A 27,741-nucleotide genomic window follows, 5' to 3' on the forward strand; every position below is an offset into this window, starting at 1 on the left:
GTGTCCTAGGGCCCTGGGAAAGAAACTCTCTTACGAGACCTCTACAGGGGAGACCTCATTAAAAATTCCTGAAAGGTTTTCATTCATTCAATAGTATTTATTGAGCGCTGACTATGTGCAGAGCACTGTACTAAGCGCTTGGGATGAACAAGTCGGCAACAGATAGAGACAGTCCCTGCCGTTTGACGGGCTTACAGTCTAATCGGGGGAGACGGACAGACAAGAACAATGGCACTAAACAGCGTCAAGGGGAAGAACATCTCGTAAAAACAATGGCAACTATTCTCTGTGGTGCTTCTGGATTCCACTCAGTGGCGGATCCCATGGGGACTGAGGAAACACTAAAGAAGAGATCAAGTTGGGGGAGGTTCTGAAGTACCTGCCTGCTGTGATCAGGCTAAAATGAAAGAATTTAACCTTCGTTGAAGCTGGAGATTCAGCTCTTATGGAGCAGGTTGCTACAGCTCTGTGAGAAGCAGCGTGCCCTAGTGAAAAGAGGATAGGCCTGGGAGTTAGAGGACTTGGGTTCAAATCCCAACTCTGACATTTACAGTCATATTCACTGAGCGCTTACTGTGTTCAGAGCACTGTACTAAGCACTTGGGAGAGAATATAACAATAAATGGATATGTTCCCTGCCCACGATGAGTTTGCAGTAGAGCCGGGGTGACGGGCACTAGTATAAATTAAAGCTATACAGATACATTTATCTGCTGGGTTATATTGGGCAAGGCATTTCACGTCTCTGTGATTCAGTTACTTCATCAATTCAAATGGGGATTAAGACTGATTAGCTTGCTTAACAAATATCATAAAAAAAAAAGAAAGGTGAAGAGAGTGTTTCCAGAATTCCTGCGGTAGACAGAGTGAACCTGAAAGAGCAATTTCTCACACACAATCAGGATTGGGCTGGAGAAGCTACTCTTGGCTCTGCCACTTGTCTGCTGTGTGACCTAGGGAAAATCACTTGACTTCTCTGGGTTTCAATCGCCTCATGTGTAAAATGGGGATTAAGACTGAGTCCCACTCAGGACGGGGACTGTGTCCAACACGATTAACTTGTGTCTTCCCTGGCGCTTAGAAGAGTGTCTAGCACCTAATAAGCTCTTAACAAATACCACAGTTATTCCTGCCAACCCAGGCCATTTTCTTGAGGATCCCAACCCTCTGAGGGCACTTGGCCTCATTTGACTCCGTGTTGGAAATGTCCTTACTTGATGATGGAGTGCTATACTAACAGGCCTTGGTTGAACAATGGACAGTTAGTGCCTCTGCCGGGAGAAATATACAGTCCAGATAGTCCTTCTTGCTGCAAACAGGGAGAAACGAGAGGGGAATCAAATCCAATCGACAGACCGCAAAAATCCATCAGAAACCATAAGCCCTCCCGAGTAAGTCCTAAGTGAACAATCCTTCAGACAGAAAGTCCACACACACGCATAGAAAACTGAATTTCTCTCCAGTCAACCCCAGTAACAAGGTTCAGATGTCTACTTTAGTCAGACCTATAACATTACAACTAGAGCAACAGTGGATTTCCTATTTTCCCCTAAGAAATCTGGCCAGCCCGACGACTCTCTAATTGATGTCTGTTCCACTACCCTGAGACAGAGCTGCCCTCAGAGAAACAATGAAAGCACATTAAGGAATTATTGGAATCTGCTTAATGTCCTCTGCATGGCATCCTGGAGAGAGGATGGGGCTGGGGTGGGGGGGGGGTCTGAAGACCTGGGTTCTCATCCTATCTCTGTCGCTTGCCTCATTACCTCGGGTAAATCACTTCACTGTGCCTCAGTTGCCTCCCCCTTTACAATAGGGATTCAATTTCTGTTCTTCCCTCCCCCTTAGTCCCTGACCAACATGGGGTTCACAGTCTATACCTGATGTGATAGAAGCAGTAGCTTGGTCTAGGGGGGTCTGGAAGTCAGAGGACCTGGGTTCCAATCCCAGCTCCAAAACTTGTCTGCTCTGTGACCTTGGCCAACTCACTTAATTTATCTGTGCCTCTGTTACCTCATCTGTAAAATGGGGACTCATTACCTGTTCTTCCTCCTACTCAAACTGTGAGTTCTAGATGGGGCCTGATTATCTTGTATTTCCCCAGTACTTAGTACAATGCTTGGCACATAGTAAGCATTGAAATACTATTAATATGATTATCTGATTGCATTGTGTATACTCCAATGTTTGGCACATAGTAAGCATAAATATTATTGTTGTAGTTATTATTAAACAACTTTGCTCGTGCTTGATGCTGGGCAATTTACAACCTGTGCTCATCCACTTTATTTTTATGGTCTTTGTTAAGTATTTACTGTGTGTGAAACACTGTTGTAAGCACTGGGGTAGGTGCAAGTTAATTAGATCGCACATAGTCCCTGTACCGCATGGGGCTCACAGTCTAAGTAGGAAGGAGAACAGGTATTTAATCCTCATTTTACAGTTATGGAAACTGAGGCACAAAGAAGCATGGCTCACTGGAAAGAGCTCGGGTTTGGGAGTCAGAAGTCATGGGTTCGTATCCCGGCTCTGCCACTTGTCAGCTGTGTGACTGTGGGCAAGTCACTCCACTTCTCCGTGCCTCAGTTACCTCATCTGTAAAATGGGGAATAAAACTGTGAGCCCCACGTGGGACAACCTGATCACCCGGTATCTACCCCAGCGCTTAGAACAGCGCTCTGCACATAGTAAGCGCTTAACAAATACCAACATTAAATTAAATTAAAGAAGTTAAGTGACTTGCTTCAGGTCACACGGCAAGCAGTCGATAAGGGCCGGGATTAGGATCTAGATCCTCAGATTCCCCGGCCTGTGCTCCTTCCACTAAGCCAAGCTACTTCCCCGGTGTGTTTAAAATAAAGACAACCTGCTTTGGTTGAGTCGGTTGTCTTTGTTGAGATGGCAGGATGTGTCAACCATCTCAGCTGTACTTGTGAGAGGAATGGACCACGGCGGGTTACCCAAGCAGTGGAAGGGGGATGACAAAAGCTGAGTGGGAAGAACCAATCTTCTCAAGACACAGATGTGCTAAAACAGGGAGGCGGCAGTAGCAGTTGTCAGTCAGTTCATTGTATTTATTAATAATGTTGGTATTGGTTAAGCGCTTACTATGTGCAGAGCACTGTTCTAAGCACTGGGGGAGATACAGGGTCATCAGGTTGTCCCACGTGAGGCTCACAGTTAATCCCCATTTTACAGATGGGGTAACTGAGGCACCGAGAAGTGAAGTGACTTGCCCACAGTCACACAGCTGACAAGTGGCAGAGGCGGGATTGCAGAACACTATACTAAGTGCTTGGGAGAGTACAATATAATGATAAACAGACATAATCCCCGCCCTCAATGAATTTACAGTCTAAAGGGGAGACAGATATTAATATAAATAAATTATAGATATGTACATGAGTGGCTCAGTGGAAAGAGCCCGGGCTCGGGAGTCAGAGGTCATGAGTTCGACTCCCGGCTCTGCCGCTTGTCAGCTGGGTGACTGTGGGCAAGTTACTTCACTTCTCTGTGCCTCAGTTAATCCCCATTTTACAGATGAGGCAACTGTGAGCCTCATATGGGACAACCTGATTCCCCTGTATCTACCCCAGCACTTAGAACAGTGTCCTGCACATAGTAAGCGCTTAACAAATACCAACATATATGAGTGCTGTGGGGCTGGGAGGAAGGATGAATAAAGGGAGCAAGTCAGGACAATGCAGAAAGGAATGGAAGAAAAGAAATAGTGGGTTAGTCAGGGAAGGCCTCTTTTGCCACACAGTGAGAAAACTCATTTTGATGATGTCATACAGCCACATGCCATGTCATTCATTCATTCAATAGTATTTATTGAGCGCTTACTATGTGCAGAGCACTGTACTAAGCGCTTGGAATGGACAAATCGGTAACAGAGAGAGACAGTTTCTGCCCTTTGACGGGTTTACAGTCTAATGGGGGGAGACGGACAGACAAGGACAATAGGGGTGGCACTTTGAACTCCCACTTCAGAGCATACAATTCTCACCCCTGAAGCTGTCCCTGGACCAGCCCCTTCACCTAGGTTTACTTCAAACATTTGCATGTTTTGTAAGTAAAGCTCATTTCCCGGCATCATGCTGTGACCCAGAGAGCTTGGCAAGGGCCTGAGATCTCCCAATGGCAGAACTACTGAATATGATGTTGGAAAGACTTTGATTACCATCTCTACGCAGATGACACGCAGATCTACATCTCCGCCCCTGTCCTCTCCCCCTCCTTTCAGGCTCGCATCTCCTCCCGCCTCCGGGACGTCTCCACCTGGATGTCGGCCCGCCACCTAAAACTCAACGTGAGCGAGACTGAGCTCCTCATCTTCCCTCCCAAACCCGGTCCTCTCCCAGACTTCTCTATCACCGTCGATGGCACGACCATCCTTCCCGTCTCTCGGGCCCGCAATCTCGGTGTCATCCTTGACTCGTCTCTCTCGTTCACCCCGCGCATCCTATCCGTTACCGAGACCTGCCGGTTTCACCTCTACAATATCGCCAAGATCCGCCCTCTCCTCTCCACCCAGACGGCTACTTTACCGTTACGGGCTCTCGTTATATCCCGGCTAGACTACCGTGTCAGCCTTCTCTCTGACCTCCCTTCCTCCTCTCTCGCCCCGCTCCGGTCTATTCTTCACTCCGCTGCCCGGCTCGTCTTCCCGCAGAAACGATCTGGGCATGTCACTCCCCTTCTTAAACAACTCCAGTGGTTGCCTATCGACCTCCGCTCCAAACAAAAACTCCTCACTCTAGGCTTCAAGGCTCTCCATCACCTTGCCCCTTCCTACCTCTCCTCCCTTCTCTCTTTCTACCACCCACCCCGCACGCTCCGCTCCTCCGCCGCCCACCTCCTCGCCGTCCCTCGGTCTCGCCCGTCCCGCCGTCGGCCCCCGGGTCACGTCCTCCCGCGGTCCCGGAACGCCCTCCCTCCTCACCTCCGCCAAACTGATTCTCTTTCCCTCTTCAAAACCCTACTTAAAACTCACCTCCTCCAAGAGGCGTTCCCAGACTGAGCTCTTCTTCTCCCTCTACTCCCTCTGCCATCCCCCCTTTACCTCTCCGCAGCTAAACCCTCTTTTTCCCCTTTTCCCTCTGCTCCTCCCCCTCTCCCTTCCCATCCCCACAGCACCGTACTCGTCCGCTCGACTGTATATATTTTCGTTACCCTATTTATTTTGTTAATGAATTGTACATCGCCTCGATTCTATTTAGTCGCCATCGGTTTTTACGAGATGTTCTTCCCCTCGACTCTATTTATCGCCATCGTTCTCGTCCGTCCGTCTCCCCCGATTAGACCGTGAGCCCGTCAAACGGCAGGGACCGTCTCTATCTGTTGCCGACCTGTTCATCCCAAGCACTTAGTACAGTGCTCTGCACATAGTAAGCGCTCAATAAATACTATTGAATGAAAAAGACAAAAAGAGTCCATCCCTGATCTCTCTGCGTGCAGGGTGTCATATGAGCATGCTCTGCACATGAAAAACCTGGGACTTCTCTTCATAATATTCAAGTGTTCACCACCTGCCAAATGCTGTAATAAGCATAGGGGTAGATAAAATATAAGTATCTCAAAGTACCCACATGGTCCTCCCAGTCTAAGCAGAGAAGCAGCGTGGCTCAGAGGCAAGAGCACAGGTTTGGGAGTCAAAGGTCGTGGGCTTTAATCCCCACTCTGCCACTTCTCAGTTGTGTGACTTTGGGCGAGTCACTTCACTTCTCTGTGCCTCAGTTACCTCATCTGTAAAATGGGGATTAAGACTATGAGCCCCACGTGGGGCAACCTGATTACCTTGCAGGTACCCCAGTGCTGAGCCCACGTGTGGCGTCCTGATAACCCTGTATTTCCCCCAGTGTTAAGAAGAGTGCTTGGCACCTAGTAAGTGCTTGAAAAATTCCATTATTATTATTATTATTAAGCAGGGTTTGGTAATGTAATGCATTTATTTATATTAATATCTGTTTCTCCCACTAGACCGCAAGCTCACTGTGGGCAGGGAGCAGGTCTACCAGTGCTGTTGCACTGAGCTCTCCCAAGCACTTAGTACAGTGCTCTGCCCTCAGTAAGGGCTTGAAAATGTGACTGATTGATTGATCTATAGGTAACCACAAAGCAGGTCTTGCTGCCATGAGAAATTTATCAGGATTTTCAGGCAACTCTGCAAGGATCTGGCCAGTCTGGTCAGAGTTGAAGACCCCTTGTTTGAATCTTTTCCCTGCATCAAAATGAGTAAATCAGGGTTGCCAAGTACTCTTTGCCTTTTTCAACCTAGTTTAGGTAACTCTTCTTGCACACACAATAAGGTGCCTTTAAGATTGTGCTAGAATGCAGTGCTATTCCTCCAGGAAATTCCTTCAACTCCACAAGCTCCAAGCATCCTCGAAAGCCCTTGAATCAGGCTTACAGAAGGTGCTTTATGATAATGATCCTCTGCCAGCACATCATAAGATGACCCCTTCATAGATTCAGGAAAGCACTCTGATGACTAATCAGCCTGAAGAAGACCCAGGTAGCAGCATAGCCTAGTGCTTAGAGCACGAGCCTCCAAGTCAGTAGGACCTGGATTCGAATTCCAACTCCTCCACTTGTCTGCTTTGTGACCCAGGGCAAGTCGCTTCAGACTCCTAGACTAAGCCTTCCTTTTTCACAGTTCCCCCTGCCCTCCGCGTCACCCTGAATCACTCCTTTTGCTCTACCCCCTCTCCCCGCCCCACAGCACGTGTATATATATATATATATATATATATACACACACACACAAACATATCTATAATTGTATTTATTTATATTGATGCCAGTTTACTTGTTTTGATATGTGTATATCTATAATTCTATTTATTTATATTCATGCCTATTTACTTGTTTTGATGTTAGTCTCTCCCCTTCTAGACTTTAAGCCTGGTATGGACAGGGACTCTCTCTATTGCTGAAGTGAACTTTCCAAGCACTTAATACAGTGCTCTGCACACAGTAAGAATGAATGAACTTCTCTATGCCTCAGTTACCTCATCCGTAAAATGGGTATTAAGATTGTGAGCCCTATGTTGGACATGGACTGTGTCTGAGCTGATTACTTTGTAGCTACCCTGGTGCTTAGAACAATGCTTGGTACATAGTAAGCACTTGAAAACAAAAAGAGGTAACATCCTAATCCACAACTAGACATCCCCCAGTTTTCAGCTAAGATTTTCAGCAGGGGAAGACAGGTAAAACCTGCTGCCCAATTCTTTAGGAAACATGGTTCGACTCTGTAACGAGAGGCCGAGAATCATTAGATGAATCAAGAAAGTCACCGTATCCTTTGGAAGCTGGACAGGTGTCTAGCTTCATTCAGAAGTGAATATAAACAGCTCCATTTGGCCGTGAAAAACTGAACTTACTACAAGTCACCTCCTGAATAATCCATTCTTGACTCTGCTGCCCAGATCATTTTTCTACAAAAACATTCCATCCATCTCTCCCTATTCCTCAAGAATCTCCAGTGGTTGCCCATCCAACTCCACACCCAACAGAATCTCTTGACCATCGGCTTTAAAGCACTCGATCACCTTGCCCGCTCCTACTTCACCTCACTGCTCTCCTATTGCAATCCAGCCCGCACATTTCATACCTCTAATGCTAACCCCTTCCCTCTGTACCTCGAGCTCGTCTATTTTGCTGCCAACCTCTCACCCACGTCCTGCCATTGGCCTGGAATGCCTGGCTTCTTCATATCTGTCAGACAATTACTCTCCCTGTCACTTAAAAGTCTTATTGAAGGAACATCTCCTCCAAGAGGCCTTCCCTGACTCGTTCCTCGTTTCCTCTTTTCCCACTCCCTTCTACATTGCCCTGACTTGCTCCTTTTACTTACCCCCCTAGCCCTATAGCACTTATGTTTATAACCATAATTTACTTATATTAATGCTTGTCTCCCCCTCTAGACTGTAAGCTCGTTGGGGTCAGGGAATATGTAGGTTATATTGTTATAGTGTAGTCTCCCAAGCATTTACTATAGTGCTCTGCACACAGTAAGTGCTCAAAAAATACCATTGATTGAGCAGTTTCTTGCAGCTCCTTTGAAGGCAGGACTTGTGTCTACCGACTCTGCTGTACTGTGCTATCCCTAGTATTTAGAACTGTGCTCTGCATACAGTGAACACTCAAATACCACCGAGCGATTGTCATCTCAGAACATCAACTGACCCGGTAGAAGTCACTGATTAAATGGGGGACGCAGCTACAAAGACCACATGTAAAACAAAACAAAGGACATGGTTCTGCTGCTTCATTACACTTAGAACATTGCATGTATTTAGCTGATGGAGCTGCACTGGAGATAGATCAGATAAGAAGATAGGTGAAATCCGTAGGTGGGGGACAGGATGGAATAATGGGTTGGAGGTGGGTTAATTCAGCAGATTCCATCAGCTTGGAAAGAGAAAATCTGAAAAATAAATAGAGCACACAAAGTAAGTGCTCAATAAATACTACTGATTGAATGAAAGGGGATGCCACTGAAGTCAACAACTTCATGAAGGGACAGAGTTAGCATGGAATCGCTGTTCCCCAGTGAGCACCACACCGAGACGAGAAGCATCCATCGAAACTTGAAGGAGAATGGTTCAGAAATGAACAAGTCGCTGAAAGTGGTAAGCATATGGGATTTATTACTTCAGAAAATTGTACTTGTTGGTTAAAGAGGGCTGAAATAAATTACGAAACAAGAGATCACTAAAGGAAAAGTCAGGATTGTAAAGGGTAAAGTTAGGAATGATCAATCAGTGGTATGGATTGGGTGCTTACTGTGCACTCTATTAAGCAGTTGGGACAACAATAGTACAGAGTTGGTAGAAATGTTCCCTGCCCCAGCTGAGCCTTTAGTTTAGAGGGGGAGACAGACATTAAATTATAGTATGGTTATGACCCTAAGTGGTCTGGGGCTGAGGGCAGGGCAAATATCAAGTGCTTAAAGGGCACAGATCCAAGTTCATAGGCGATGCAGAGGGAGAGGGAACAGGGGAAATGAGGGCTTAGGGAAGGTCACTTGGAGGAAATGTGATTTTAATAAGGCTTATTATTAAGGTAATCACACAGGACAGACAGGTGTCTGTCATATTTGAAGCAGGAGGGAGTTCCAGGCTAGAGGGAGGATGTGGCCAAGGGCTCAGTGGTGAGATAGAAGATACTGAGGTATGGAGTGCCGTGTAAATCAGCAAGGAAAGGAAGGAGGTGGAAAACTGGCTGAAAGGCAGTGCATTAGAATTGGCGTCCAGGAGGGCACACGGGGAGAATCCTACCAGCAATTCAATAGTATTTAATCAATACTATTTATTGAACGCTTACTATGTGCAGAGCACTGTACTAAGCGCTTGGAATGTACCAATCGGTAAGAGATGGAGACAGTCCCCGCCCTTTGACAGGCTTACAGTCTAATCGGGGGAGACGGACAGACAAGAACAATGGCAGTAAATAGAATCAAGGGGAAGAACATCTCATGAAAACAATAGCAAATAAATAGAATCAAGGTGATGTACATCTCATTAACAAAATAAATAGGGTAATGAAGATACATACAGTTGAGCGGACTACAGTGCTGAGGGGATGGGACGGGAGAGGGGGAGGAGCAGAGGGAAAGCGGGGAGAAGAGGGTTTAGCTGCGGAGAGGTGAAGGGGGGGGGGGGAGAGGGAGCAGAGGGAAAAGGGGAGCTCAGTCTGGGAAGGCCTCTTGGAGGAAGGGGTAATAAAGTACTCCTCATTGGAAAGGTACTTTTTGTTTATACTTTGTTTTTTATATTATTTAAGTGTTTACTATGTGTCAGGCACTGTACTCAGCACAGGGGGAGTTTTAAGCAAATCAGGTTGGACACACTCCATGTCCCAAAAGGGGTTCGGACTGCAAGTGCTCATTTTGCAGATGGGGTAACAGAAGCACAAAGAAGTGTAGTTACTTTTCCAAGGTCACACAGCAGACAAGTGGCGGAGCCAGGTTTAAAACCCAGGATGTTCTCACTCCCAGGCCTATGTTTTATCCACTAGCTACTTCTCTGGAATGTATCTTTGGAAAGACCATGGGAAAGTTATACATCCAAATAAACTGGGAGAAAACAGCATCAGCACCAGAGGAGATGGAAAAGCACCAGTCAGTTCAGACTGCAAATACCACTGTTGAATGAAGGCCCACTTTTTGGGTGTGTTGTATGAAGTGTTCCACTCTGAAGTGACCATCTGCTGACCCGCTCAACCTCACCCATGAAGGTGGGTAAAATCTCCACCCAAATTCTGTTGTAATATACTCTCCCAAGCACTTAGAAGAGTGTTCTGCACAGAGCAAAGACTCAATAAATACCACCGATGGATTGATCCAAAGTGTCATCTTCCTCAGATGAACAGCAGACACCATTACGACTGACAGAGTGATGTAGTGCTTTCTCCCAGGCGCTTCGTACAGGGCTCTGCCCACAACGAGCACTCAATAAATACGATTGACTGACCGACTGATGCAGTGTCTTCTACCAAGCGCTTAGATCAGGGCTCCGCTCTCAGTAAATGCTCATTAAATACGATTGACCGACGGCCGATGCATTGATTCCTCTCAAGCTCTTAATACAGGGTTCTGCACACAGTAAAAGCTCAATAAATACGAATGAATATCTGTAATTTAGTTTTATTGACGTCTGCCTCCCTCTCTGGACTGTAAGCCCATTGCAGGCAGGGATCATCTCTTTTTACTGCTATATTGTCCTTTCCAAGTGGTTAATAAGGGTTCTGCACACAGTAAGCGCTCAGTTCGTTCGAAGGAGCGAAATGCTTTGCACACAGTAAACGCCAATAAATACGACTGAAGGAATGAAACGCTCCTCACACAGTCAGCGCTCAATAAATACGATTGAAGGAATGAAACGCTCCTCACACAGTCAGCGCTCAATAAATACGATTGAAGGAATGAAATGCTCCGCACACGGTCAGCGCTCACTAAATGTAATTGAAAGAATTCATTCATTCAGTCGTATTTATTGAGCACTTACTTTGGGCAAAGCACTGTACTAAGAGCTTGGGAAATACAATTCAGCAACAAATACACTAATGCTCGGCACACAGTCAGCACTCGATAAATACGACTGAAGGAATGAAATGCTCCTCACACAGTAGGTGCTCAATAAATACGAGGAAAGAAACACTCTGCACAGTCAGAGCTCAGTAAATACCAAGCCCTCTCAAAGGTCACCAATGACCTCTTTCTTGCTAAATCCAATGGCTCCTACTCTATCCTAATCCTCCTCGATCTCTCAACTGCCTCTGACACCGTCAACCATCCCCTTCTCCTCAACACACTATCCAACCTTGACTTCACGGACTCCATCCTCTCCTGGTTCTCCTCATCTGTCTGGCCATTCATTCTCGGTCTCCTTCGCGGGCTCCTCCTCCCCTTCCCATCCACTAACTGTAGGAATTCCTCAAGGTCAGTTCTTGGCCCTCTTCTGTTCTCCATCTATACTCACTCCCTTGGTGAACTCATTCGCTCCCATGGCTTCAACTATCATCTCTATGCAGATGACACCCGAATCTACATCTCCCCTGTTTTCTCCCCCTCTCTCCGGGCTCCTATCTCCTCCTGCCTTCAGGACGTCTCCACCTGGATGTCTGCCCGCCGCCTAAAACTCAGCATGTCCAAGACTGAGCTCCTTATCTCCCCTCCCAAACCCTGTCCTCCCCCCGACTTTCCCGTCACTGTGGACGGCACGACCATTCTTCCCGTCTCACAGACCTGTAACCTCAGTGTCATCCTTGACTCCGCTCTCTCGTTCACCCCGCACATCCAATCCGTCACCAACACCCGCCAGTCTCAGCTTTACGACATCGTCAAGATCCACCCTCTCCTCTCCGTCCAAACGGCTACCTTGCTGGTACAATCTCTCATAATATCCCGACTGGATTATTCCGTCGGCCTCCTCTCTGATCTCCCATTGTCCTGTCTCTCCCACTTCAGTCTATACTTCACTCTGTTGCCCGGATTATCTTTCTGCAGAAATGCTCTGGGCATGTCACTGTCTTCCTCAAAAATGTCCAGTGGTTGCCTATCAACCTTTGCATGAAGCAAAAACAGGAGAAGCCTCACTCTTGGCTTCAAAGCTGTCCATCACCTGGCCCCCTCCTACCTCACCTCCCTTCTCTCCTTCTACAGCCCAGCACGCACGCTCCGCTCCTCCGCCGCTAACGTCCTCCCTGGGCCTTGTTCCCACCTGTCCCGCCGGTGACCCCTGGCCCACGTCCCACCACTGACCTGGAGAGCCCTCCCTCCTCACATCCTCCAAACTCTCTTCCCCTCTCCAAAGGCATACTGAGAGCTCACCTCCTCCAAGAGGCCTTCTCAGATTGCCCCTACTCCCTCCCTCTGCTCTACCCCCTTTTCCCCACAGCACTTGTGTATATCTGTACATATTTATTACTCTATTCTGTCGACGATGCGTATATATCTATGATTCTATCTATCTATTTTGATCGCACTGATACCTAGCTACTTGTTTTGTCTTTTGTCTGTCTCCCCCTTCTAGACCGTGAGTCCGTTGTTGGGTAGGGATCGTCTCCGTTGCCGAAATGTACTTTCCAAGCGCTCAGTACGGTGCTCCGCGTGCAGTCAGCGCTCAATGAGATGGAAGGAATGAAACGCTGGGCCCGCATGCGGCGCTCAGTGAATATGATGGAAGGAATTCATTCAATCGTATTTGTTGAGCACTGACTGTGTGCGGAGCACTGTACTAAGCGCTTGGGAGAGTACACTTCAGCACCAGAGAGAGACGATTAAGGTTCCGCACCCAGTCAGGGGGTCACTCAGTCTGCTCGAAGGAGTGGCTATCACCCTTCAGGAGGTTTGACCCGGCGCCTCCCCCACACCCTCCCTCTTGCTACAGTCTACAGCGTGGCTCGCTGGAAAGAGCACAGGCTTGGGAGTCAGAGTCGTGGGTTCGAATCCCGGCTCTGCCACTTGGCAGCTGTGTGACCGTGGGCAAGTCGCTTCACTTCTCCGTGCCTCAGTTACCTCATCTGTAAAACGGGGATTAAGACTGTGAGCCTCACATGGGACAACCTGATTACCCTCTATCCACCCCACCGCTTAGAACAGTGCTCTGCACATAGAAAGCGCTTAACAAATACCAATATTAGTATTATTATTAAACCCCCACTCTTGTGCAACCTCTCGGTGCAAACCCTGGGCAAAACCTGTGAAACCTCTCGGTGCAAACCCCGGGCAACCTCTCGGGGCAAACCCTGGGCAACCTCTCGGTGCAAACCCTGGGCAACCTCTCGGGGCAAACCCTGGGCAAATCCTGTGCAACCTCTCGGAGCAAACCCTGGGCAACCTCTCGGGGCAAACCCTGGGCAAATCCTGTGCAACCTCTCGGAGCAAACCCTGGGCAACCTCTCGGGGCAAACCCTGGGCAAAATCTGTGAAACCTCTCGGTGCAAACCCTGGGCAACCTCTCGGGGCAAACCCTGGGCAAAATCTGTGAAACCTCTCGGGGCAAACCCTGGGCAACCTCTCGGGGCAAACCCTGGGCAACCTCTCGGGGCAAACCCTGGGCAAAACCTGTGAAACCTCTCGGGGCAAACCCTGGGCAAATCCTGGGCAACCTCTCGGGGCAAACCCTGGGCAAATCCTGGGCAACCTCTCGGGGCAAAACCTGGGCAACCTCTCGCTGCAAACCCGGGGCAACCTTTCAGTGCAAACCCTGGGCAAACTCTCGGTACAAACCCCGTGTAAACCCCGGGCAACCTCTCGCTGCCAACCCTGGGCGAACCCATCGGAGCCGCCGTCTCCTAAACCTGCGAGACGGCCACTCATCCATTCTTTATTGAGCGCCGACTGGGTGCGGAGCACTGTACTAAGCGCACTCCCCCTCGGCTTTTCTCCTCTCCCCAAGGGGTGGGGGGGGGGGGGGGGAGGAGCAGCAGAGCTCACGTGGTCAGTGTGAGTCTTTGTGTGTGTGTGTGTGTTGAGCCGAGATCCCCCCGCCCCCTCCGGGAAGCCCTCCGGGACTGCGCCGCCGGGACGGGGAAAGGAGGACGAAGCCGGGACCCCCCCGAGAGGAGAGAGAGGAGGAGGCTGCCCCGCCCCCTCCCTCCCCCCCCACCCCCTCCGCCGAGGCGCCCTCCAGGACTGCACCGCCTCCGGGTGGAGGCCGCCGCCGAGGCGCCCTCCGGGCTTGCAAGGGGCAGGCCGGGGCTGGGGGCGAGGGGCCCCTGGCCCCCCCCCCCCCCCCCGGCCGCAGGGTGGACAGCGGCAGCAGCAGCACCATGGACCTCTCCTTCATGGCCGCTCAGGTGGGTCACCCCGGGACGGGCCTTTTTGTCTTTTTCCCTCCCCCTCCCTAATCCTCTCCACCTCCCAAAGCCCCCCCCCCCACCGCCACCAGGAAGCCCAAGGGGGTCGGGATGCATCGTGTGTCCGCTCACCCCAGGGGAGGGGCCGGGCTCCCCTCGTCCGGGCTCCCCTCCTTCCCCCCGCCCCCCAACCCCATGCCGGGATCCCGGACAGTGTCGTGGGGGTCGGGGGTCATGGGGTGGAAGGGTTGATCCCAGGACCTGACCAAGGGAGCCCTGGGGAGGAAAGGGTTGATCCCGGGACCTGCCCAGGGAGCCCCGGAGGAGGGGAAGGATGATCCCAGGACCTCACCAGGGAGCCTTGGGTGGGGAAAGATTGATCCCGGGATCTGCCCAGGGACCCCTGGGGGAGGGGAAGGATTGATCCCGGGATCTGCCCAGGGACCCCCGGGGGAGGGGAAGGATTGCTCCCAGGACTATGACCGGGGAGCCTTGGGTGGGGAAGGACTGATCCCAGGATCTGCCCAGGGACCCCTGGGGGAGGGGAAGGATTGATCCCCGGACCTGACCAGAGCTGTCCTTTCTCCTCCTCCTCCTCCAAGCCCCCCCAGCCCTAAACCCCAAGGCAGGGACAAAGAAGCCCCCTTCCCTCCCTCCATCCCCCCTCCAGGACGGACAGGGCAGGGCCACCCCCATCCCCCTAAGCCCGGACCTTCCCCCCGCCCTGGGGATATTATAAGAATAATAATTCAGTCGTATTCATTGAGAGCTTACTGTGTTCAGAGCACTGTAATAATAATACAATAATGCAATAATAATAATATTTGTTAAGCGCTATGTGCCAAGCACCGTTCTAAGTCCCGGGAGTCCCCAAGGACCCCCGGAAACAACCCCCTGCTCAGAAACTCAGGGGGCAATCGATGAAAAGCAGCCGGGGCACAGGGCCGAGGACCGGCGGCTCTCCCTCTGTCCTCTTCTCCTTCCCCCTGGGGCCGGGAATTCTACCCCATCCTCCCTTGGAAAAGTCAGGGAGTCATCAGGTGTCCTGCACATTGTTCTCATCCCGGTGGACCGGGAGGAGAAGATTGATAAAGAGCCGGATTGTCAACAGATCCAACCTGTTGGTTCCCACACCCCAACCCTATTGTCTGCGACAGAAAGAACCCACAAGGATCCTAGAAAATAAAGGCAACGTCACGGTTTGCTAGATTATCGTTGGCCTTGCTTCTCTGTGTACCCATCATTCGGTTGAAAAGCGCAAATAGGTGGTCTGGGATGAACTCGCCATTTTATGAAAACATGGGAGGTGGGGTGAGATCTTAAGTAGAAACCGAATTTTTGTCCCGAGATCGATCACACTTTATTCCCAAGAGACTGGTTTACATTAGCCATGCAGGTCAGGTGGCTTGATTGAATTTCACCGTATCCGGGGATATGGAGGAAGAGGCTGGGACGGGGAAAATTTCATCCATTTCTGTCTTTCGTGTTTTCCAAGTGCCATTTGTGCCAGTGAATCAGGAGGAGGATAATAGTTCACCTCTTCTAACGCGTATTTTTCTCTGAGCAGTGGCTTGTGAGCCTTGGTTCAGGGATGCAAAAGAGACTAAATTAAATTAGGCAGATCTGCTCAATTATTCCCAAAGTTCTGAATGGATTTAAGGGCCCTAGAGTTCACCGATCCCCTCAAAGCCCAGAAATCCCCTTGGTGTCTCTGGCTCCAGGACCATCTTATTCGAGATCTCTAATTATTTGGAGAAATAATGACACTTAGGGAACACAAGGCACCGATTTCAAGCCCATTTCCAGTCTCACTCCAGGTAAGTCAGATTTCCTCTCTCCGAAAGAAATATCCACATTATAACGAAGAAGCTTTTCTCCTGGATTATAATGAAAACCCTGCCCCTCTCAAGTCATAAACAGCTGTTTCCTTGGCAATAGGACTAATTGCCCCGAGGTCCAAAGCCTGTCTAGTTGCTATGGCAACTTTACATTATAAACTTGCTGCCTTTTAGAACACTTATATGTGACATGCTTTTGTTTTTGGTTTTTTTTCCAGTTGCATTTATGCGCTTACTATACGCCAGGCACTGTTGATGATGATGGTATTTGTTAAGCGCTTACTATGAGCCAAGCGCTGTTCTAAGCACTGGGGTAGAAACACCTTACTCAGGTTGCACACAGTCCATGTCTCACGTGGGGCTCACAGCCTTAATCCCCACTTTACAGACGAGGTAGCTGAGGCGCGGAGAATAATGGTACGACCATCCTTCCCGTCTCTCAGGCCCGCAACCTCGGTGTCATCTTTGACTCGGCTCTCTCGTTCACCCCACACATCCGTCACCCAAACCTGCCGGTCTCACCTTTATGATATCGCCAAGATCCTCCCTTTCCTCTCCACCCAAATGGCTAACTTACTGTTACAGGCTCTCGTAATATCCCGGCTGGATTACCGTGTCAGCCTTCTCTCTGATCTCCCTTCCTCCTCTCTCTCCCCGCCCCAGTCTATTCTTCACTCCGCTGCCCGGCTCATCGTCCTGCAGAAACGCTCTGGGCATATCACTCCCCTTCTTAAAAACCTCCAGTGGCTGCCTATCAACCTCCGCATGAAACAGCAACTTCTCACTCTAGGCTTCAAGGCTCTCCATCACCTTGCCCCCTCTTACCTCTCCATCATCTCGCCCCCTCCTACCTCTCCTCCCTTCTCTCTTTCTACTGCCCACCCTGCACGCTCCGCTCCTCTGCCGCCCACCTCCTCACCGTCCCCCGTTCTCACCTCTCCCGCCGTCGACCCCCCGGGCCCCGTCCTCCCGCGGTCCCGGAACGCCCTCCCTCCTCACCTCCGCCAAACTCATTCTCTTCCCCTCTTCAAAACCCTACTTACAGCTCACCTCCTCCGAGAGGCCTTCCCAGACTGAGCTCCCTTTTTCCCTCTGCCCCCCCCTCTACCCCACCTTCACCTCTCCTCAGCTAAACCCTCTCTTCCCCCCTTTCCCTCTGCTCCTCCCCCGCTCCCTTCCCCTCCCCTCAGCACTGTACTCGTCTGCTCAACTGTAATGAGATGTACATCACCTTGATTCTGTTTATTTGCTATTATTTTAATGAGATGTTCATCCCCTTGATTCTATTTACTGCTATTGTTTTGACTGTCTCCCCCGATTAGACTGTACTCGTCTGCTCAACTGTATATATTTTCATTACCCTATTTATTTTGTTAATGAAATGTACATCGCCTCGATTCTATTTAGTTGCCATCGGTTTTTACGAGATGTTCTTCCCCTCGACTCTATTTATTGCCATTGTTCTCGTCTGTCCGTCTCCCCCGATTAGACCGTGAGCCCATCAAACGGCAGGGACCGTCTCTATCTGTTGCCGACTTGTTCATTCCAAGCGCTTAGTACCGTGCTCTGCACCTAGTAAGCGCTCAATAAATACTATTGAATGAATGAATGAACTGTAAGCCCATCAAAGGACAGAGACTCTGTTACCGATTTGTCCATTCCAAGCACTTAGTACAGTGCTCTGCACATAGTAAGCGCTCAATAAATACGATTGAATGAACGAATGAATATTTGTTAAGCGCTTACTGTGTGTCAAGAGCGGTTCTAAGCTCTGGGATAGAGACAAGGTTATTAGGTTGGATGCGGTCCCTGTCCCACATGGGGCTCACAATCTGAATCCCCATTTTATGGATGAGGTAACTGAGGCACAGAGAAATGAAGTGATGTGCTCAAGGCCACCCAGCAGACAAGTGGCAGAGCCAGAATTAGATCCCAGGCCTGTGCTCTATCCACTAGACCACGCTGCCTCTCATGGTTGGCTTGGAGTTTCTCATTTCCACTCAACTTCAGAAAAGCCACTTAAATGAATTATACAATGACCTAAGATGATATTTTAAGAAATGATTGTATATAATTTATGAAATGCAATTTTGGCTTTGATCTGCTATGCTAGGGTTCTACATAAATTAAGAATCGGAAAATCTTTGTACTTGGTATTTATCGCATCCTCAGCTCCACTACACTTAGGTACAAAGCACTCAATAAATACAACTGAATGAATATCTGCAATTCATTTATTTATATTAATGTCTGCCACCCCCTCTAGCCTGTGTGCTCCCTGTGGACAGAGAGTGTGTCTGCCAACTTTTTTGTGCTGTACCCTCCTAAGAGCTTAAAACAGTGCTCTGCATAATAAACACCGTTGATAGATTGATTCGATTTTGGGGCTTGCACTGGAAACCACAACTTCTGACAGTATTGCCACCTAAGAGGGTACAGTACCAACTGAAGTTTTGCCCATTAGTTTGATGTAGACCGCACCTGAATTTTTTTTTTTTTAAAAAAAGATTATTTAATAGCCCAACCATCTGCTGGCAAGCCCCAATCTAGCATAATACCAAAATTCAGGGACATAGGAGGGTGGAAGAGCGCCAGTGACTGGGACAAAAATTGGAGATTTCTGTGAGGCAGAAGTGATGAGGTTTCTTAGGGCCAGAGGCGTGGATAACTAGAGTTGCTTGAGAAAATATACTCCCCTATTTTCAGGTAAATACATGCTAGCTGACTACTGTCAAAGTTGGTTTAGCCTGTTTCTCTGCCAACCCCTTACCCACGTTCGCCCTCCTCCCCGGAACTCCTATTTCCTTCACATAGGACAAGCTACCATTCTCCACTTTCAAAGCCCTACTAAAATCACGTCTCCTCCCTGAGGCACTTCCCAATTAAACTCTCATTTCACCTACTCTCTCTCCCTTCTGAGGAACCCAAGTACTTTGATCTGTCCTCTTTAGGCACTTGACAGTCACCCTATCCTCAGCCACACAGCACCTTTGTGCCTATATGTAATTTATTTCAATATCTGTCTCCTGCTCTAGACTGTAAACTAACTGTGGGCAGGTAATGTGTCTGCTAATTCTGTTGCACTGTACTCTCCCAAGCGCTTAACACGTTGCTCTGCACATGGTAAGTGCTCAATAAATACGATTGGATAGCCTTGGGCAATAATGGTGGTATTTGTTAAGCGCTTACTATGTGCAGACCACTGTTCTAAGCGCTGGGGTAGACACAGGGGAATCAGGTTGTCCCACGTGGGGCTCACAGTCTTAATCCCCATTTTACAGATGAGGCACAGAGAAGTTAAGTGACTTGCCCACAGTCACACAGCTGCCAAGTGGCCGAGCCGGGATTCGAACCCATGACCTCTGCCTCCAAAGCCCATGCTCTTTCCACTGAGCCACGCTGGAATGTGTCTTCCAACTCTTCTGTATGGTGCCCTCCCAAGTGCGTAGTACAATGTTCTTTTCACAGTAAATGCTCAATAAATGCCACTGATCAATACGACACCTAGTTAGAATAACAAAAGTAACACCACCACTGAATGTATTTATATTCCAACTGGGCCATCATAATATTGAACGAAACTGAGATTTTGTTGTAAGTACTCATTACTACCCATTCTTCTTTTTGTTTAGTGCAGGATATTTGAGGGGTTAACTTTGCAGGCAGATGAAATTAGAGGAAAAACCTGACTCCTGAAATAATGGTTCTAATTTAGCTCTGCTTCTAGGAGAGTCTTAATGTAACCCGGTAAGGAATTCCAACAAAATGAACCTACAGCTTGGAAGGATGACAAATCACCTAAAAGCAAATGCCCAAATTTCCAAAAATTAAAATCAACCATTTACACTTCAATTATCCTCAAACTCCATTAGGAGAGGAGCTACAATTGAATTAGGGTATAGGTTAGTGTTGGGATTGTCTTTAATTTTATTTATTTCTATTGATGTCTGTTTATTTGTATTGATATCTGCCTCACCCCCACCTAGACCGTGAGCTTGTGGTGGGCAGGGATCGTGACTCTTCATTGCTGTACTGTACTTTCTCAAGCGCTTAGTACGGTGCTCGGCACACACCAAGCGCTTAATAATTACGATTGAATGCATAAAGGATTAGGTGTCAATGACTGATGTTTGTGTTGGATTTAATTGAAGACCATAGGAAAGTAGAGATGATTGGTCCTTGCTGATCAACCTTTAAACAAACATGTGATTCATTCATTCAGTCATATTTATGAGTGAATGCATCCCCTGAACTCTCCTAGATGCGAAAGGATGGTGAATGTGTGCACAGAACCATTACATTTCTGAGGGCAGTGACAGCCCTGAGAAAGAAAAGAGGAAGATAGCATTACTACAGCGACACTGAAATAACCGGCTCCTAAAATTACGTAGGGATTACGAGCGTGTCACCTTCTGTTTATAATGACCAGCTGTTGTACAGTGAAGCAGCCTGCACAGACTGATCACCAGCCTGCCTTCTCCCATGAAAGTACCTGGTAATAAAATGGATTAAAGCAGAATAGATTTCTAGAACGTGCATTCTTCCTTGCCAGAGGTGAATGAGGATGCGCTATTTTTATGGCCAGTAGATCCTCTTTCAACTTTAGGGCCATAAACCAGAGCATTACTGGGCCATAACAGTGGTTTCTCTAGTCCTGTGTTCTGTCTCCAGCAATGGCATCCAAAATTTCTTCAAGGAACCAGGTAATATAGCCCTCCACGACACCCATCTGCACTGTCTGATTGTCATGTGGGATGATAGTGACACTAGCAGCTCAAAAAGGAGTTAAGACATGGGCCCCAGGATGTCACATTCTGACCAAAAGTGGGAGCCCGGAAAGCACTTCAGCAGTATCTCAGGGTGGCCAAAATGTGAACTCAGTTTGGTTGCTTTAGAAAGGGGAGTAACAATGGGATAGGGGTCCCTTCAGAAAACATACCCTTTCGCCTTCCCCACTAAACCTCTGAAGAAGGAGGTAGGGAGTGGGAAAAAGGGAGAAAGGAGGAGAAAGAAAGGCACAGAAAGATAGAAAGCAACCTGATCTAGTGGAAAAAGCATGGACTCTAGGAGTCAGAGGACCTGGATTCTGAGGCCATCTTCACCATTTCATCAGTGATATTTATTGATTGCTTACTATGTACAGAGCACTGTACTAAGTGTTTGGGAGAACGCAGTACTACAGCTTTCTGCTGTGTGACTTTGGGTAAGTCACTTAGCCTCTCTGTGCCTCAGTTACTTCAGTAAAAATGGGGATGAAGACTGTGAACCCCATGTGGGACATGGACTATGTCCAACCTGATTAGCTTGTATCTACCCCAGAGCTTAGTACAGTTCCTGGCATATAGTAAGCCCTTACAGATACCATTAAATAAATAGTTGGATGTGTCAAACAGTTGAAACTTGCCATGCAGTGTTCGTCTATTGCTTGGGAGGTTATTGTTCTGGCTTCCGAGGAGTATGACCCCACAGTTCACTGCTCCCCAGATGGTGGAAAGATATAACCTGACAGTGGAATTGGGTAGATTCTGAAAGTGGGCATTATCTGAGACAAATTTGAATTTAATGTCTTAATCAGTCTTTCACTTTCACTGAGACTCCAAATTTCTCTTGTTCTCCATTCAAAAACCCTAACCAACTTTATCTCCTTCAGAAACCCATCCAAAGTGTCTTAGTGTATCCCCTCAAGAGGAGTCTCATGAAAGAACTTTTTTTTAAATGGTATTTAAGGGCTTACTATGTTCCAGGTACCGTACTAAGTGTTGGGGTAGATGCAGACTAATCAGATTGAACACTGTCCAGGTCCTACATGGGGCTCCCAGTCGTAGTCCCCATTTTACAGATGCGATAACTGAGGCTCAGAGAAGTGAAGTGACTTGCCTAAGGTCCCACAGTGGACAAGTGCAGAGCAAGGGTTAGAACCCAAGTCCCTTTGACTCCCAGGCCTGTGCTCTATCCACCAAACCGCACCACTTTAAGAGTTACAGCTGTTCGATGGAATCAGTGTCAAGCTCTGGATTTCTCTACCCTGCCAGTCTTGTATACCAAGAGAGAATCTCAGTGGTGGTGATTTTTTTAGGTGGAGGGGTGCTGAGGGGCCTGAGAAAGCAGGGAGCCCCCAGCTGGATTCCTGGGTGCCCCAGGCCGAGTTGGAGAGGCTACCTAGCCTCCCTCCCGACACCCCAAACGGCTAAGCCTCCCTAGGTGTACTGTAATGACATAAGAAAGAAAAGAGAATGAAAATGATCGAAACCCACCCCATACAAAAAAGGGTGTCATGAATTGGAGGACTATGATCGTGCACCACATGTGTACCCCATGTTAATCGGGTATGTATTCCTTGAACGCGTGGCTGTATCATGAATAGCTGAACTGTACTGACAGCAAATGTTAGATCCCATTTTAGAACCAGTTGCAACACGGCAACTGGACCGTAAATGTAAATAAATATGAAATTTGGCATTAGAAGGACACATCATGATGACTGCCCCATAAAGTCATTAGAGGGGCAAAGTGGGTGAGGTGGGTTGGAGTAGGAGATGACTGAACAAATGTGGGAGGGGGAGTCAAAGGTCAGGAGTTTCTGTTTGATGTGCAGATGGATGGGCAACCATTGGAGGAGAGACGTGGACTGGGTTCTTTTTGTTTTGTTTTTTGTTTTTAAGAATAAGGTTCTGGTGGGCAGCAGGATGAGACAGGAGGCAGGGGACTCAGCACATATCAAATTGCGCTTTGACTACTGCATCAACATGGTAAAATTTTGATAGAGAGGAAGGGGTGGTTTGTGGAGACACTGTAAAGGTAGAACTGACAGGATTTGATGACAGTGAATGTACGGGATGCATGAGAGAAATGAATCAAGGATGATAAGGTTAGAGAAGCAGCCTGTCCAGTGGATAGAGCTCACTCTCACTCTGGGAGTGAGAAGGACCTGGAGTCTAATCCTGGCTCCGCCACTTGTATCCTGGGTGACTTTGGGAAAGTCGGTTCGGTTCTCTGTGCCTCAGTTGCCTCATCTTTGAAATGGGGAGTAAAACTGTGAGCCCCATGTGAGACACGGAATGTAACCGACCTGATTAGCTTGTATCTAGTCTAGCACTCAGTCCAGTGTCTGGCACATAGTAAGTGTTTAAGAAATACAATTGTTATTGTTATTATTGTTGTTATGGGCTTGCAAGAAATGGGGGTGGTATTTTTGTCTACAGTGATGCAAAAGACTGGGGAGGAGAGAGTTTGAGTGGGAGGATAAGGAGTTCTGTTTTGGACTTGTAAGTCACGGTGCAAGTGGGACATTCATTCCATCATATTTACTGAGCACTTACTGTGTGCAGAGCACTGTCCAAGTAGAAGGCTGTAAGCAGGAAGAAATGGGAGGCTGCAGAGGAGAGGTTGGGGGCTGAAGAAGAAGATCTGGGAGATACCCTCATAAGGACTGTTGTTGAAGCCATGGAAATCAATGTGTTCTTTAAGGGAGTGGGTGGATATGGAGACCAGAAGAGGATCCAGAATTGACCCCTGAGGGACTCCCACAGTTAGAAGTGGGAGGCAGATGAGGAATCCACAAAAGAGATTGAGAAGGAGCAACCAGAGGAATAGGAGGAGAACCAGAAGAGGACAGTGTCAGTGAAGCCAAGTTAAGGATCATGTTTCAAGGATAAGGGGGTAGTCCACAGCGTCGAAGGCACCCGACAAGTTGAGGAGGGTTAGGGTGAGGTAGACGCCATTGGATTTGGCAAGAAGGTGGTCATTGGTGACTTTCGATACCCCTTTTCATGGAGTGAAGGGAGCAGAAGCCAGACTGCAGGGGAACAAGGAGACAGTTGGAGGAAAAGAAGTGGAGTCAGTGGGTGTAGATAACTCACTCAAGGAGTTCAGAAAGAAAAAGCAGAAGGGAGATGAGGCAGTTCCTCGAGGGTTCCATGGGGTCAGGGGAGGGTTAGATGGTTTGCACAATGCCCCTCGCTTTCTCTTCCCTGCCAGTCATGTTCTCACTGCAGCACAAAGTACAACAAGTAGGTAGATGGGCAGGGATACAGGACAGCACAAAGGGTACACATTTGCAAGACCTATTTGTGGCCAGTGTGACTCAGCAGACAGTTGTCCTGGTAGCTGCTGTGGTCTCAGCCGCCCTCGTTGGCCTGCAATTTTTCGGGATTCCTACTGGTCCTAGCCACCTTGCGGAATGTCAGTCCCTCTTCAGGCATCCCTCCCTCATCTAATACTAACCTTCTCACTGTGCCTCAATTTTGCCTATCTCACTGCACTTGTGGACCCATACCGGCATTCTGTCTCCAGCCTGGATGCCCTTCTTCCTCAAATCTGACAGACAATTACTCTCCCCGATTTCAAAAGCTTATTGAGGACACATCTCTTCCAAGAGGCCTTCCCTAAGCCCCCATTTCCTCTTCTCCCACTCCCTTCTGCATCTGCCTCACATGCTCCCTTTGTTCATCACCCCTCCCAAACCCACAACACTTATGTACATATCTGTATTTTATTTAATGTCTGTCTCACCCACCCTCCCTCAAGACTGTAAGCTCATTGTGGACAGGGAACATGGCTGTTTGTTGTACTGTACTCTTTCAAGTGTTTAGTACAGTGCTCTGCACAGAGTAAGCACTCAATTAATACAAGTGAATGAATGAATAAGTGCCTTAAGTGGTTCTTCAGATAGAAACTTCACCACTGGTGGGGTAGGCCCAGCTGGCAGAACCTGGACTAAAATTCTAAAACTAAAGCATTTAGTGCAGAGACTGGACTAAAGTTCTAAAATTCAGGCATTTAGTACAGTGTTCTGCACAGGGTATATGCTTCATAAATACCATCGATTGCCTGAAAATTCTGGCCTCCTGATTCCCAGGACAGCACTCTTTCCAATGGACCAAAGTTGAGCCTATTTGTAATAATGTTAGTATTTTAGATTTATAGAGTTCCCATTCCGTAGCGGAAGCCGTGATATAGAAATAGCTATCATCTTAACCATTGTTCTCAGTGTTAGATCGCAAAAGCTAAAAGATTTAAATATAAAAAAGGATATTTGACAATATCTTTAAACCCACAACCAGGTATTTTCTGGAGGATTCATTTTATACTAGGGATCAGAATCACATTCATTATTAATGGGGAAAAATTAGCACTAAGAGATTAATGGCCTGTATTATTCACAACACAACAGATCAAACTGAATATTATATAGCTGTTGGCTACCTTTAACCTTGGAAAAGAATGACAGTCAGATCTAGGGCATCTTGAAAATCAATAATTAACATCTCATGGGGCTATGGTTCCCTGAAAGGGAGATGAGGATTCATCACTTAGAGAAGCAGCCTGGCCTAGTGGAAAGAGCACGGGCCTGGGAGTCAGAGGACCACAGCCGACGGGAGACTGTAGTGGGTTTGGGGAAAAGGAGGAGGCTAAGGTGGGAACAGGGAGCCAGGCAGCAGCAGTGCAGGGCTAGTTGAGGACTACTGACTGGATCCAGAGCTGACTCAGGGAGACCGGGTTCAGTAGCAGGGGAAGGGAGGACCGAGGCCAGCCCAGCTTCAACTACCACGGATGACTCCTAAATCTACCTCGATAACCTCAAACTCTCTCCTCTTCCTCGGCAGTCTTGCACCACCTGTCTCCAGGACATCTCAACATGGTTGTTCCTCTCATACCTCATGTCCAAAGTTGAAATCGTCCTCTTAAGCTCCCAAATCCTCACCTCCATCTAACTTTCCCATCACACTGATCATCACCACTGTCTTCCCTTGCCTCTCAAGTTGATAAGCTTGGCCTTATCCTTGACAACTCCCTCTCTCCCTTTCGATCCCCATATTCCATCCTTCACCAAATCCTGTTTTTCCCCTGTGAATCTAATCAGTCAAGCAATGACATTTATTGAGCACTTACTCTATAGAGAGCACTTAACTAAATGCCAGGGAAAGCAAAAGAATGAGAGGCCTGGTCCCTGCCCTTTCCCTCTCCATCTGTTTGGCCACCACTGTCATCCACCCATTTGTCATATCCCAACTTGACTACTGCATCAGTCTCCTTAGAGACCTCCCTGCCTTGATTGATTTTCCCCTTCAGCTCTCCGGATCCTTATCCTAAAATATCATTTTGCACAAGTCTCCCCATTCCTCACAAACTTCCAAACAGTTGCTCATTCTCCGCAGTATCAGCCTTAAGGTTCTCAATCAACTTTCTCTCTCTTACTTATCCTCACTCTCCTCCTACTACAACCAAGCTCACACACTTTGCTCCTCTCAAGCCTACTCACTGTGCCCCATTCTCATCCCTCTCACTGCCAACTTCTTATTCAACCCTCGTCCCTGCCTGGAACTCCCTCCCTCTTCACATCTGGCAGATATTCAAACCCTTTCTGAAATCACATCTCTTCCAGGAAGCCTTCCCAAATTCATCTCTCATATTCCCACCCTACATTCCTGCACTTGCCTTTTCAGCGCTTCTTGGTCACCCACCATCCCTCCCACTGGTAGCAATTAGGTTCCTATCTTTAAACTCTGTGACTTCCCCCTAGTTGTAAATGATATTAGCCTTCCTCTCCCCCACTAGATTTTAAGCTCCTTGTAGGCAGGGAACATGTCAACTTACTCTACTGTACTCATCCAAGTGCTTAGTATAGTACTGTACACAGAGTAAGCACTTATCAAAATACTATAGGTTAATGCAGAAAGGAAAATCTCACCCTTTCTTTCAAAATTAGAAGCTGAAAACATGTCACTTAGCACAGGTCATTCTCAACTGCCAAAAGTACCATTAAAATTGAGAATATAAATAATAGTGATAGTATTACATAGTCAAACATAACTAATAAGATTGGTTTAATTACTTCGGTACAAATTAATGAGGCAGTTGAAGTGAATGAACATTTATCCAATTTTCAATCAAGTTAAATTGGGGTGTTCTTTTTTTTCCATTTCCCAACATTCACATGAACTCAAATTGCAAGTACCACACTACTCAATATTTTGAAATTTAGGGTTTCACTTTAAGGAGAAATCTTCCTTTAATCAAAAAGATGGAATGCAACCACAATATGCTAGTCTTAGTCACTCTTCTGAGAAACAGCATTTTTGTGGGGTACAGAATGTTGAACATACAGTAAAGACACTGCAGGAAATGGATTTTAAGCCTGAGAGACAGGAGGCATTCAGACGCAGGTGTACGAATATAGAGGTCCTCAAGAAGATAAACAACAGAACATAAGTCAGTCCATTACTGGATCAGACCAGTGGTCTATCCAGCCCAATCTGATTCTGACAGACCCTCCTAATGGATAGATATAGACAAACATAACTTATTTTTTTCTGCCTCCCAGGTTACAGCGTGCCATAGGAAAAAAAGTTAATGGTAAAGAAAGCTTGGTTTATAATGGGCAGAGTCAGCAGTGAACTTAAGCTGTTCAACAAGATGCTGGAGGTTGTTTCTGAATTGTTGGTTACTTTGAAGAAATGACATTTTGGTTCTAGAACAGCAGCAACTCTGATTTCTAATAATACAATCAACATCACCACTGATATCAGCAGGTTGAGCTATTCATTCATTCAGTCGTATTTATTGAGCCCTTACTGTGTGCAGAACACTGTAC

The 27,741-nt window shown here is 47.6% G+C and overlaps 1 protein-coding gene across 1 annotated transcript in view; it reads left to right on the forward strand.

Annotated features, from left to right (window-relative positions):
* Positions 1 to 14,252: 14,252 nt before the first annotated feature.
* The window catches only part of C1H14orf132 (chromosome 1 C14orf132 homolog), a 54,138-nt gene continuing 40,649 nt past the window's right edge, over positions 14,253 to 27,741 (forward strand). Inside the window, exon 1 of the mRNA XM_029069171.1 lies at positions 14,253 to 14,310. Coding sequence (XP_028925004.1) covers positions 14,284 to 14,310 — 27 coding nt within the window. The 5' untranslated portion in view covers positions 14,253 to 14,283. The remainder of the gene's footprint in view (positions 14,311 to 27,741) is intronic.

Source organism: Ornithorhynchus anatinus, chromosome 1 (genome assembly GCF_004115215.2).
Source record: "Ornithorhynchus anatinus isolate Pmale09 chromosome 1, mOrnAna1.pri.v4, whole genome shotgun sequence".
Lineage (NCBI taxonomy): Eukaryota > Metazoa > Chordata > Mammalia > Monotremata > Ornithorhynchidae > Ornithorhynchus > Ornithorhynchus anatinus.